General features: G+C 58.3%; 1 protein-coding gene across 1 annotated transcript in view; it reads right to left on the bottom strand.

The window, feature by feature from the left end:
* PITPNM3 (PITPNM family member 3) overlaps nt 1–14012 on the bottom strand; it is a 68477-nt gene that overhangs the window by 15139 nt on the left and 39326 nt on the right. The window contains exons 5-11 of the mRNA XM_054709254.1: nt 11087–11163; nt 10439–10674; nt 7324–7513; nt 5901–6023; nt 5285–5466; nt 2345–2493; nt 979–1149 (exon numbers count right to left, since the gene is read on the bottom strand). Of these exons, the coding sequence (XP_054565229.1) occupies nt 979–1149; nt 2345–2493; nt 5285–5466; nt 5901–6023; nt 7324–7513; nt 10439–10674; nt 11087–11163 (1128 nt within the window). The remainder of the gene's footprint in view (nt 1–978; nt 1150–2344; nt 2494–5284; nt 5467–5900; nt 6024–7323; nt 7514–10438; nt 10675–11086; nt 11164–14012) is intronic.

Genomic DNA, 14012 nt, shown 5'->3' on the forward strand with positions numbered 1-14012 from the left:
ATAGAGCTGCCGAGGGCGCCCCTGGGAGAGGACCCTCAAACACCAGCTGAGGTCACGGGTGACCCATAACCATGTGCTCTTGTCAAACCTCTGCCCTGAGCTACAGGGGACTCTGGCTGAGCCCACAAGTGCATGGGCACTGCAGCCTGGAGCTGGGGGGCTCTCTGGGCTTGGGCATGCCCTGACCGAAGAGGGACGCATTGGAGGGTGGGGGAGGGGGGTTTTAGAGTCTCTTCTGTCGGTGGAAGCTCCTGACGAAGCGGGACTTTGGAAATTGAGTTTTCATCAAAACGGGTTTGGGGGTGGTTTACATCCTGAATGAGCCACAGACACAGCCTTCCCCCCACAATCTGGCCACACCTCTGAACAGGCTCCGGGGAGTGGAGCCAAAGCCTGCATCTCCAAGCCCCTGACTGTCCATTACAGGCCTCCCCTTGGCCTCACTGGCCTCCCCCAAACCCACCTGCCCTTGCTTCTGCTCGACCTAGAAGATCCCCCAACACCCACCCCCCAGCTCTTCTCCAGCGATCCAAAAGCCTTGGTCAAAAGCCTCCTGTGCGTGAAGCCTGCTGGGATGAGATATCTCCTGCTCTGCACCCCCGAGTGCAGGCTGGGCACTGGGCAACAGCACTCAGCTGGACCCCGGGACTTCCAATGAGGTCTGACAGCGCGAGCATTATGCTGGCCCCGGCCCAGGAGCTTAGCCAGCAAGCTTGTCAGGGAGCAGAGCTTGGGTCTCTGAGCCCCAAGCTGCCTCCTACAGAGCAGGCGCTCACACAGGTGGGCTGCTTGGAGAGCAGGTGGGTCAGCTGTTTGCCTGTCCTGTGCCCCTAGAGCACACAGCCCCTGCTCAGCTGCGTCTAGTCACTCCATCAGCTGACAGCTTGGAGAGGTGGGACCAGAGACGGGGACCCTGGAGGGCGCCTGGCGGGGCCCAGCCTCTGGCTCAGCACTTGCTCTCACCCCCCAGGAGCCTACCGAGGAGGAGGGACTGTCCATCGCCCAGCGGGAACCTCTGGTAGCGGGGCACGCTGACGGGCGGCACCAGGTGGAACTTGGGCTCCAGCAGCGGCTCAAGCCGTGAGGCGGAGGGGTCTGCGCAGTGGAAGAAGCTGTAGACCTGGCTGCAGGCTGGACGCACCTGGAGTCCTGGGAGCAACACAGGGGAGCCCCTTGCTGGTCCCTGCTCACTCGGGCCTAGAAGGCTTCCCTGAGCGCAGCTTTGCGTAGCCTGCTCCTCTGCTCACGAAATGCATGGCTCCCTGCTACCACCAGCCTCAAAGCCACACGTTCAGTTTGGCATCAAGGCCTTGCCCATCGGTCCCACCTGGGAGCCCTGCTGTAGGCACCCAGACTGCGCCACGGTGGCCATCGGAAACTCCCCCAGCAGGCCTGCTTTCTCTGTGCCTTGGCTCCAGCTGCCCTCCTCCCAGCAGGCCCTTCTCCCTCTGTCTCCGCTGGCCAAACCCCTTTCAGTTCTTCCAGCTTTCACTTAGCGGCTACCTGACCTATGAAGCCGACCCAGGCTCTTTTCCTCAGGATCAGCTGCCCCTTCCTCCAGCCACACTCAACTCCTAGCCTGGTGGTAGTCCTTGGTTTGCCAGAGCCACAGTACCCTTCTCTCACAGACCAGCAGGTGTCTCCACTGAGGCCTCCTTCTCCTCCTTGTGTCTCCCTGTCGCTCTTAGGTCAGGGGACTGGACTGACCACATCCAGGGAGCCTTAGGGTTCCTTAGTGACATCAGGGCAGCCATGGGGTTCCCCTCCCTCTCCCCACTTCATGCAGAGCCCCTCCCTTTTTCTCTGTTCTGTATTGTAGGGCGTCAGAGAGCTTTGGGACAAAAGAAGTTTGAGAAGCCCTGGTGGGTTCATCTCCAAGGTGCCTCCAGCCTCTTGCATCCTCAGAATCAAGGCTTAACCACCTGCATGTGTATTTCAGAGGAACGAGGACGGCATTCAAGGCTGTGGGCACTGCGTGAGCAAAGGCACCGAGGCGGGCCTGGCTGCAGTGGGCCTGCCTGGGCACTGGGGAAGGAGAGGGTGGGTGCAACAGGGTAAACAGTGATGGCTTCTCTTCCCATAGAGCATGACAACGGAACAACAGGCCCACAGGTCAGCCCGGGGCATGTGACAAGGACAGTGAAATCCACCAGAGGCTACCTCACCTTTGCTCCATCTGGGAAACCACCCCATTCTTCCTCCTCTCCCCTCCCCCTCCTTCTTCTCTTCTCTGTCCACCTACCCCAACTCTGTGACCCACCCTCCCCCTGCCCCCAGTTTGAGGCCCCGACACAGTGGGCTAGTGACACAAAGGCATCTCAGCCCCAGGCTGTGCCACACCCACCGTCCAGCGCGGGCAGCACCGTCCTCCGCATGGCCAGGACCAGGCCGAGGGGCGAGCCGAAGAGGAAGAAGTCAGACACGTCAAAGTCCAAGCGGCCCAGGCTGACCGCAGGGGGCTCGGCCTCATCCTTCAGCATGCTCGAGTGGATGCTGGGGAGCGGGGGAGACAGAGGCAGCGGGTTAGGGAAGGGCCATGGAAGTGAAGCATTCACTTGGGCAGCTTGAAGTCTGGGTACGGAGAGCCCCGCCCTCCATCTCTGGGGCAGGGCCCAGAACCAGAGTCCACTCGCTGGACGCCATCAACACAAGCTGGCAACCTCTCAGCATTGGCCACCAAGGCCTGGCCAACATTTGGCTAAGGCCGGGGTCATCGGCCCACTTTTTCCGTCAAGGGCCAGATGGTAAATATTTTAGACTTTGAGGGCCATATGGTCTCCATCACATCTACTTAACTCCACCGTGTGGCATGCAAGCAGCCGCGGATGACACCTCAACAAATCCGCATGGCCAAGGAAACTTGACCCACTGCCACTGGCCGAGAACCTGAGACCACTAAGCATCCCACGCGCTGGCAGGCCTGCCCCTCGTGCCGGTTCTGTGATGGCCACGCTGCGAGTCCCTGCCCCCGCTACCAGAGAAGCCCAGCTGGCCACTACGCAGACCAGCTGGGCGGTGTCGGTCCTGCCAGATTAGGGCTCTCGTTTGTAACGCATGTTCCAGGCAACCCGCAGACACAGATGCACACAGCTCGGTCTCCCCTCCCCGCCAGCCTGCCGAGGAGGCAGAGCTTAAAGAGAAAACGGCAAGACCCAGAATTCCAATCCCTCGCATCCCAGGCCCCCGTTGCCCCCAAAGAGTACGAGTTGATGTTTAGCCACAGGCCCAGAGCAGGCTGCCCCGGAAGGGCAGGAAAACGGGGGCCCTCCCTGACCTTCCAGCTGGCAGCCTTGAGTTGAAGACAATCCCGTGGGATTATGTGATGGACGAATCAATCGACTGAACGCAGATTCGTGGGACATACTCCAGTTGGAAGAGAGAGGGAATTTTAGGAATCACAGTTGGAACAGCGTGTGGGCGAGGGTCCTGCCTGCCACACGCCTTTGCCTCTGGTGGTGTGAGCATCTCCCCGTGAGGACGATGCCTGGTGTTTAACAAGACGTATTTCATGGACAGCGTGGTCCCTAACCACACGCCAACTACTTAATTGCCAAAGAAACAGCCATCTGTCCCTGCACCAGAGGGAAAAGCGGGCTGCGTCGGACCAGCTACGGAAAGCCTCCAGCTTCTTGTCACTCCCCAAATGTGGGGTTTTCTTAAAGGGTTTTTCAAGGATGAGCCGGAAATGTGGAGATTTTTACCTCGCAGCCCGGACTTGAAACATAACTGCTTTTCTTTTAAAGAATCGTCTGTCAGAGGGGCTTTAAATAGCCAGAGATTTAACTATGCAGAGCCTCTGGCCTAATAATCCCTCCTTCAGGAATCCACGCAAACAAAATAGCCCTAATATGCACATGAATGTTGATGCACGGAGGTCGTCACCAGGGCGCTATTTATAATTTTGAAGAATTGGAAAAAGCCAAAGCGTCCAGTGACTGGGATTAGGTAAATGTGTCCGTTTACTCAATAAAATATTGTTAAGACTATCTACCAAGTATTTTCATTATTTTTTTAAAAATATTTTTATTGATTTCAGAGAGAAAGGGAGAGAGAGCTAGAAACATCAATGATGAGAGAGAGACTATTGACTGGAATTGAACCCAGGACCTTCAATCCGCAGGCCGACACTCTATCCACTGAGCCAAACCAGGTAGGGCTCTACCAAGTATTTTTAATTATATGGGGGAAAGATCACACTATAACCGTGGTCGACAAACTGCGGCTCGCGAGCCACATGTGGCTCTTTGGCCCCTTGAGTGTGGCTCTTCCACAAAATACCACGGCCTGGGCGAGTCTCTTTTGAAGAAGTGGCGTTAGAAGAAGTTTAAGTTTAAACAATTTGGCTCTCAAAAGAAATTTCAATCGTTGTACTGTTGATATTTGGCTCTGTTGACTAATGAGTTTGCCGACCACTCCACTATAAGGGTAGGTGTATGTGTGTGTTTTTTAAAGTAAAGCCAATTGCAAGGCATGTAAAATATATAAATACTGAAAGAAAATAACACCAAAGCATTAGTGGCTCCCTCTCGGTGCTGAGGTGATCTGTTTTCCAAATGCTGAGCTGGCCTCCTGCTACTTGTCACTGGGGTAAGAAAGGAGGAGGGAGCGACGGAGGAGAGAACTGAGGAGAAAGAGAAGAGGCGTTCCTTCCGAGGTGGCTCTATGCTCAATGCCCACGTGTCTCCTGAGTAACCTGCAGACAGTTCAGTTAGCCGGTGTCGATGACCATGACCCTTCTAGAAGGTTCAAGGGCAGGCGGCTCCATGGAGGCCCTGGCACCGACGAGGAAAGGGTGCTGTGTCCTGGGGGCTGGGGAACCCGTGCCGAGCCCAGCTCTCGTCCCTGGCTGTGTGGTCCCAGGAACCTTCCTGACTGGCTTCGCCTGCACTGCCTCGTCGGAGAAACAATCAGAACACACGCCTGGAGTCGCTCACAAAACACACTCACAATATAACTGTTCTTTCACCAGATTCTTAAAACCGCCAGGAAAGGAGGCTGGGCAGCATGTGCCATGTTGCAGAAGATGAACCTGAGGCTCGGGGATGTGAGGCTGGCTGTCCCCTCCCTCTGAAAGTTGGGGTGGTGGAGCAGAGACAGAGTCCAGGGCCCAGGTCTTAGCCCAGAGCCCATGGGGAGCAGCCTTGGGCTCAGGCTTGTCTCCGGGCCCCCCAGGAAAGACCTGGGACATGTGACTGGTCCTAAGCCACCCCTAGGATGCTAAGCCAAGGTGCTCTCTGCCCTGGATGCTTTGCCGGAAGGAAGATGGGACACAGGGAATGGTTACCTTGATAGGAAGGCATGATGCTGGGTGATGGCCTCGCAGTCATAGGTGGAGGAATCGCTCTGTTTCCGTGGCAACGGCCTCTTGGGCTCCTCATCCTCCAACACGCTGGAGATGTCAATGCTGCTTTTGCTGAGCCGCTTGCTGCTGGCCAGACTGCACTCCTCCTCCACCCCGGGGTTGTCCTGTGGGACCAAGGAGTGGGCAGGAGGGCACTGCAGTCACGGGGGGTTTGGGGGTCCTGCCTCCTTCCCAGGCACAAGGAACCCCTTTCTCCTAGACGTGAGAGGCAGTGTGTCTTCCAAAAGAAGCGTGAAAGCCACCATACGGTAGTGGTGGGAGTCTAGTCACAGGGCTGTCCCCTGCCCCCAGAGGGATTGGCGATTTAGTGGGACTCGGGGCAGCTACCTGGGGGCCCGACCCCAAATTAGCCCCCCTGGGCCTCAGTTTCCTCCCCTGTGATAGTAATCTCTTGCTACTCCTGTAAGATTGCGATACAATATATACTTCGTGACCTGGATTTCACGGTGCATGTGTCAAGGGTTATCAGTACTGCCCTCAGAGAGGCCCCTGCTCCCCAGGACAGACCCCTCCACCATTCCCCCGCTCCGGCCCGCACCTGGGTGCTGCTGACGCTCCCCTTCCGGCTGCTGCTGCCAGGGCTGTCGCCCGAGGGCCCCGCACTGTAGCAGATGGCATCAAAGGCCAGGAGGCCCCCCACACAGTCCCCGATGAGACACACCTGCAGGAGGCACAATTGGGACTACAGGCCTGGCCACTGCTGACCCCTCACCCCCACGCATCCAGAGCACCCGGATAACAAGGAGCCTGTCCCAGGAGGCCTGAGAGAGCTGCAATAGGGGAAGGGGTGCTCATTCAGGGGCCAGGGTCAGCTGAGGACAGGACCAGGCTAGGGTGTGGGGTCAGACTGGGGCCAGGGTCAGCTGAGAACAGGACCAGACTAGGGTGCGGGGTCAGACTGGGGCCAGGGTCAGCTGAGGACAGGACCAGGCTAGGGTGCGGGGTCAGACTGGGGTCAGGGTCAGCTGAGGACAGGATCAGGCTAGGGTGAGGGGTCAGACTGGGGTCAGGGTCAGCTGAGGACAGGACCAGGCTGGGGTGCGGGGTCAGACTGGGGCCAGGGTCAGCTGAGGACAGAACCAGGCTAGGGTGAGGGGTCAGACTGGGGCCAGGGTCAGCTGAGGACAGGACCAGGCTAGGGTGCGGGGTCAGACTGGGGTCAGGGTCAGCTGAGGACAGGACCAGGCTAGGGTGTGGGGTCAGACTGGGGCCAGGGTCAGCTGAGAACAGGACAGACTAGGGTGAGGGGTCAGACTGGGGTCAGGGTCAGCTGAGGACAGGACCAGGCTGGGGTGCGGGGTCAGACTGGGGCCAGGGTCAGCTGAGGACAGAACCAGACTAGGGTGAGGGGTCAGACTGGGGTCAGGGTCAGCTGAGGACAGGACCAGGCTGGGGTGCGGGGTCAGACTGGGGCCAAGGTCAGCTGAGGACAGAACCAGGTTAGGGTGCGGGGTCAGACTGGGGCCAGGGTCAGCTGAGAACAGGACCAGACTAGGGTGCGGGGTCAGACTGGGGCCAGGGTCAGCTGAGGACAGGACCAGGCTAGGGTGCGGGGTCAGACTGGGGCCAGGGTCACCTGAGGACAGAACCAGACTAGGGTGAGGGGTCAGACTGGGGCCAGGGTCAGCTGAGGACAGGACCAGGCTGGGGTGCGGGGTCAGACTGGGGCCAAGGTCAGCTGAGGACAGAACCAGGTTAGGGTGCGGGGTCAGACTGGGGCCAGGGTCAGCCTGAGGCTAGGGATCAGGCATGGGCCAGGGGTCAGCATGGGCTCACAATCAGAATTCAGATGTTGGCCTCACTCTTCCTATCTGTAAAATGGGGTCAAACCCAAAGATCTTAAAAGCCTTCTTGGATCTCAGACACCATGGCTCCTGAGCAGCCTGGTCTAGATCCTTCGGGCAGATTCAAGCCTCTTTCCGCGTGGGGCCAAGGCAGGGAAGTGGGCGCAGCTGTCCTACCTGCCCACTGAAGCCGATGCCATCCGGGGACTTGAGGAACTCTGCGTAGACCTGGTTGGCTTGCTCGATGACGGTGGCAACCGCATCCTGGTACTGTGGGGAGGAGATGGCCAACAGGGGCAGCACGGCCAGAGGGACGTGGTCCTGGCTGTTGCTGAGACAGCCCTCATCGTGGCTGCAGGGATTCAGGCTGCGGACAGGGGGCCAAGGTAAGCCCAGCCGGGGTCAGGCAGGGGGCGGGTTAGGGGCTTCGGACTGGGCAGGAGAGAGCACGTGCTGACCAGGAACGGGGCCCTCCACTCCAGGCTCCCCTGTGCCCACCCCGTGCCAGCCCGTGATGTGGGCCCTGGAGTCTCCTGCGACGGCATCTCTCTCTCCTGCCCTGTTCTGCATGGCACCAAGGAACCCCCATCAGGAAAGAAGCCACAGTGTGGATCTGGGCGGGGACTATCATCCTGGCAGGCTTCCTAGAGCAGGTGGGGTTTGAACTAGGTCTCCCGGAAGGCTTTAGGGAAAGTCGAAAGGAAGAGAGAGGGTTGCCAGGCATGTGGCAGCTTGGGGTGGGCACCTAGCTGTGTGCTCGATAGTGTGTCCATGGTCCAGCTGCCTACCCCTTCCCCAACCCCACCCCACCTGTCCTGCCTCTGTCCCCTGGGGCAATGAGCCCAGCTGGCCAGGAGGGGCCACATGGGGAGGAATTGCCCAACGGCTACCCAGCCCCTGCCCTTCCCTCATGGCCTACGCTCAGGCTGCCTGAGGTTGAAACCGGGGACAGGTGACAGGGTTCAGGGACCCTGGGCAGGTGACAGAGACCTCAGGGTGTGCCAGTCCAGCCTAACAACCATCCCTCATCTCCAAAGAACACAAATGAGAGGAAACAGGCCTCGATGGCAGCCGGGGAGATTTTAATTAGCTGAGAAAGAGCTCTCTCCCAGCAGTGATTAGGGCTGATGGATGGCCTGGCAAGGCGCTGCCTGGGGGAGACGGACACTCCCTCCCGCCGTCCCCTCGCTATCCCCTCCAGTGGCCAGGCCATCCATCTTACCGGCCATCAGGCCTGGGCTGGGTCACCCAGCTCTGGGGGTCAGATATCCTGGGGGCGCGGGTTTTGGGGGAATCCTGAGACTGATTATGAATGAGCCCAATTAACTCCGGCTGCTGGAGTGTGAAGGGAACGGAGCCACGTCAACCCAGCTCCCCAATCCTGCCACAGAGCAGACGCGGCCGATTAATCTGTGGAAGAAGCAGATTCCAGGGCCCTCCCTAGGGCTGAGGCCTCCCGCCCTGTGGTTTCACAAGAATCACACCGGGATTGGGGCCCTTAGCCGGGCTGGGGAACTATGGACCCCATCGCCTGCCTTCCTTCCTTCCTTCCTTCCTTCCTTCCTTCCTTCCTTCCTTCCTTCCTTCCTTCCTTCCTTCCCACTCTGATTGAGATCGGCCCTGCCCTGTCCTGGAGCACAGATCAATCCATCAGACAGGTCTCTGCCCCCGCTGCAGGCACCAACTTCCCTTTCTCTCAGAGACCAGAGGAGTGAGGCCTGCACGCCCTGCACAGGTGCTCCCCACCCTCAGGACGCTGGGCACAGCCTCCTCCCCTCCCAGCACTGCTGAGCCCTGTCCGGGCCACACCTGAGGGAGCGGCTGGGACGCCCTGCCCACCCTCCCCGAGCCCGAGCCCCACGTGGCGAAGGGCTCCTCTCTGTGAGGCCTCGGGTTCTAGCAGAGTTGACATGAAAGGCAGCGAGGGCAGGAGAGAGGTGCCCGGCCTCCCTTTCATCCCTAACTGCTCGAAGTTCTCGGCTGCCGGCCCCAGTGTGCCGCGTGCTCTATCAGACCTGTGCTCTGCAGGCGCCAGGCCTCTGTGCCCGTGTTAGCTGTGTTCCTACAGGGCAGGGACCGGGGAAGCAGAGCCCTCCGGTCCTGGGGCGGTGGGCAGGACCTCCCACAGGTCCCCGGGTCCTGGGGGGCCCCTGGTCTCCCTGTTAATCCCCTCCCCCGCAGGGACCGGGGCAGGTTTGGATGAGGAGCCAGGCCTGGTAAGCTTGCTGCCTTATCCCCGCCATCCGGGTTCTCTGATGGCTTCAGAAACACTGCCCTCCCCCGCCCCCTGTGCACCAATGGGAGATGCTTTCTCCCCTGTGAGGACGGCGGTGTGAGTCACAGCACACCCCCACCGCGTGCTTTCCAAGTGCCCCACGCTGCTGCGCCAGGTGCTCCGCATAGGCTGGCACACAGACGCCTCAGAAAAACTCTGGGGGGTGGTTATTCCCCAGAGCAGGGGTCCTCAAACCTTTTAAACAGGGGGCCAGTTCACTGTCCCTCAGACCGTTGGAGGGCCGGACTATAGTTTTAAAAAAAAAAAACTACGAACAAATTCCTATGCACACTGCACATATCTTATTTTGAAGTAAAAAAACAAAACAGCAAAAACACCCGCATGTGGCCCGCAGGCGGTAGTTTGAGGACGCCTGCCCCAGAGTATCCCCATTGTACAGACGAGGAAACGAGCAGGGAGAAGCTAAATGCCTTCCCCCAGCTCACACAGCTGGAACTCAAATCCGGGCTGACCGAAGAGCCCGCGCCCTTAACCATGTTGTGCTACTCTCACTGCACACCCCAAAGTCAGCTCCTCCGGGCGCCGCCCTGGCCCTCCTCCTGAGGGTCCTCAGTGCCCTGTGCCACTTCCGTTAGAGCACACACCCCTCCTGGGCTCTAAGGACGTGGCCTGGGAGCGAGGCTGCCTGGGGCTGACTCCTGGCTCCATTCGCTGGGTGACCCGGGGGGAAGTTGCTTTGCTTAACCTCTCAGTGCCTCAACTTCCTTGCCTGGGCCCACGAGACCAGGGCCTGTGAGCACAGGAAGTGGATCTGAGCTGCCAGCACCGCCCGGTCCCGGCAGAGGAGGACGCGGTGCACAGTGCTCGTTGCTGGGAACTCTGCTGACCACCTCCCACGTGATGCTCATGGTCAGTCAGGACCTGGCATCCCAGAGAGGCCTGGGCAGGTATGCCCCTGCCCACCAGTACCCACATGGCGGGGGGCAGTCCCCCCACTTAACCCCACCACCACTACCACCAGCGCCAGCCAGTCCCAACAAGCAGAAAGGGACTCACTTGGAGATCAGCGAGATGGCCTCGGAGCAGATGGCAGGACAGGGGACAAACTTGATGAGGATGTGCCCCAGGGCCGCAGGGAAGTGGGCGCGTGTGACCTTCTCCAGCACAGAGCTGAAAGTGTGGATGTCGGCTGCTTTGCAGGAGGGGTCCCCCGAGCCCGTGTCCAGGACGTTCCCCCCGTGCAACACGAGCAGGAGGACTTGCGTCTTGCAGGAGCGCTGTGAGAAGACTTCCTGGAAGGGACATTGGTGGGGACAGAGAGAGGCAGCAGGAGGACGGGGTGGGGGAGGGGTAACACAATGAATCACACACACACACACACACACACACACACACGGGGGGGGGCGGCGGGGGGGCTGCAGCCGGAGAACCGGGCACTGTGCCCAGCCTGCCTCAGCTCCACGTCGGGGACTTCTCCAGCCCCCATATGATGAGGGGCACAGGCTGCCAGGAGGGTCGGAAGGATCCCAGGAGGCCCTGCTTGTTCATATGAGAGCCAGAAGCCCAGAGCAGGAGGGGAGGCTGCCCAGGGTCACACAGCAAGCCAGGTGAGCCGGATGGAAACCGGGCAGCCTGTGCACCAGGGCTCTGCCTAACGTCCTGAGCACACAGGTGGGCCCAGACAGCCTCGGAAACCCCGCCTACCTCACTGTCTTCATGGATCTCAATGCTTCCTTGGGCCGGGAACTTCTGTCTTCTCAAGGAGACCCGGTACAGCTCTCCTGCGGGGGAACAGAGCAGAGCTCAGCTGGCGGGAGGCGTGAGCCCACAGGCCGTGGAGCGATAGCGTCGGAGCTAGGGCGTCACCCTGGCCAGCCCTGGCCTCCGAACCAAACACAACGTGAAACCCTTTCTCCTCCTATAAAGCGGAAGCCCAGCAGGATGAGGCCGCGTCACGGTGCTGTCCCGGGGCCCAGCAGGGCCACCCTAGAAAGGAACCACAGTGCCCTGCTGTCTTTCCTTCACTGATAGCAACACCGTAAGGGTCGTCTGATGGCTTCAACTTCCTGTATTAGACGGAAAGGTGGGCCGAGCATCCTTCTGAAAACAACCACAGCCTGGCCGGCGTGGCTCAGTGGTTGAGCGATGACCTATGAACCAGGGGGTCATGATTCAATTCCCAGTCAGGGCACATGCCCGGGTTGTGAGCTCCATTCCCAGTGTGGGGCATTCAGGAGGCAGCCAATCAATGATTCTCTCTCATCATTGATATTTCTCTCTCTCCCTCTCTGAAATCAATTTAAAAAATATATATTTATATATACATATATATATATTTATAATTTTTTTAAATGGACCACAGTTGCTGAATTTTAAAAAACTGAATGTGTTTGAAGCTGTCAGAGGCCTGAATTATGGGAACCCCGTGCAGGGAACATGGCTCCTCAGAGAAACAAGGCCAGCATTGGGGCCACACTCACAGTCACTCTTCCCCTCGAGCTGTGGGGGGAGCCAGCGCTGCCAGAAATGTTGTCCTTGCTCCCCTCAGTTGCCTGGCTCAACGCCCCCACCTTCAGGAAGTGCTTCTTGGCATCCAGCTCTCCCTGATCTCTCTTTCCTCCAACACAGACTACACTCATGGGCCAAATCTGGCTCATTGCCGGTGTTTGTAAATAAAGTTTTATTGGAACACAGCCATGCCCATTCATCTGTGTATTATCTGTGGCTGCTTATGTGCCACAGAGACTTTACAGCCCGCAAAGCCTAAAATATTTACTGTCTGGCCCTTTAAAAGAAAGTTTGCTGACCCCTGATCTAATGCCTCAATATCACTGCTTTGGACTCTCAGGTGCAGAGAGACCTCAAAGACATCCAGCAGCCCCCTCACTGCCTACAATGATGCTGCCATCACGGGAAAGGGAGGAGTCCTTCCTTCCATCCAGCTGACCTCGCTCCCCTTGAGACGGATACTACCTTCTCTGTGTGGCTGAGCCTCGCAGCTGGACTGTGGACCACTTGTTTGCCTTCAATGACAGGGAGCTCATCTCTTAAAGCAGCCGGTTCTAGGCAAGGATGGCCCTTTCCTTCTTCTCACTTTACCCCCACGCCTGCCGAGAGCCTGCTGCACCCTCCCAGGAAGCACATTTGGGGAGGGTCCTTCAAAGGGGCTTTGCAGGCAACCCTGCGGCAGGTGGGCTGGTGTGAGTGGGAGCCCCGGCCAACGTGTGCCTGTGTCATCATCTCCTCAGCCACTACTGGCCCCGGGGGAGGGTGCATCTGCCAGGAATCCCCCATGAGAAGCTTTGCTCAGCAGGGAAGTGCATTTTTGAAATCATCTGTCCTCCCAGACACAACCCTGGTCTAAGGGTAACTGCTTTATGAGTTCGGAGCTGCTGCCCACACAGACAGGAAATCATTTTGTAAATGATGGAGGGCTTTGGCGTGGAGGAGGGAGAGGAAAAACTTGTTCTGAGGCCTGGCTCTGCCCAGCACTTCCTAAGGCTCCTTCCAGGGGCTGCGACTCTCCTGCCTTATTTCTAACATCCTATGCCTTGCCCTGGTCCTGGCCAGAGCACACATGAGCCCTGCTCTCGGGACAGCATCAAAATGAATGGCAGCAGTAGATGGCTCTGTTTGACTGAGGACGTACGTCCCAGGCACTGAGTGCTGTACAGGGATCATCTCATTAGTCCCCACACGTAACCTCTGGGTTTTGGTCCTCTTGTTATTACCCCATTTCACAGATGAGAAAACTGAGGCTCAGACAACCTAAGTCACTCGCCCTTGGCCACACAACTGAGAAGACTGAGCGAGCTGGCGCATGAACCCCAGCTAAGAGTGCCCCACACTCAACAGAGGACAATGCTTGACAAAGTGTTCCCTCATCCATCTGACATCCACGGCTTCCGGGGGAGGCGGACACGGAACTCCTCACTCTGCAGAAGAAATAGGAGCACAAATCCAGAAGCGACACCCCGGGGACGGAAGCCCAGTCTGCCATGGGGGACCAGTTCACCAGCAGGAGAGGAAGAGGCCAGGAGGGAAGCCGAGTGTGGCTTTGTGTGTGCAGCCTCGTGTGCTGCTGAAGGGCAGGTGGCCCGGGAGAAGCCAGGTGAGTCCGTGGGTGTGGAGCCTGGGAGGGCCCTGATCTGGGGCTGGGAAGGACCCGTTGGAAACCATGGACTTGGGAGCCAGAACACCTGAGTTCAAATCTTGGCTCTTACCAGCTGTGTTATCTGCATCTGGAATATGGGGATGATAATAGTAGTGACCTCCTAGAATGGTGATGAGGATCAGCGAGTTCATGTACAGAAAGGGCTTAGAATGGGAACTGGAACACAGTAAATGCCATGTAAGTGATTATTATTGTTATCATTATCATTACTATTATCATCCAGGGTGCATTGGGGGGCTTAGGACAGCTGATAAGATGGGGCCAACCCTGGCTGGTATGGCTCAGTTGGTTGAGCGTTGTCCCATGCACTGAGAGGTTGCTGGCTCAATTCCAGGTCAGGGCACATGCCCAGGTTTGGGCTCAATCCCCAGTAGGGGTGTGTAGGAGGCAGCTAATCCATGTTTCTCTCATCAGTGTTTTTTCTCTCCCCCCTCCCTCTCCCTTCCTCTCTCTCTA

The sequence above is a fragment of the Eptesicus fuscus genome, chromosome 20 (assembly GCF_027574615.1).
Source record: "Eptesicus fuscus isolate TK198812 chromosome 20, DD_ASM_mEF_20220401, whole genome shotgun sequence".
Lineage (NCBI taxonomy): Eukaryota > Metazoa > Chordata > Mammalia > Chiroptera > Vespertilionidae > Eptesicus > Eptesicus fuscus.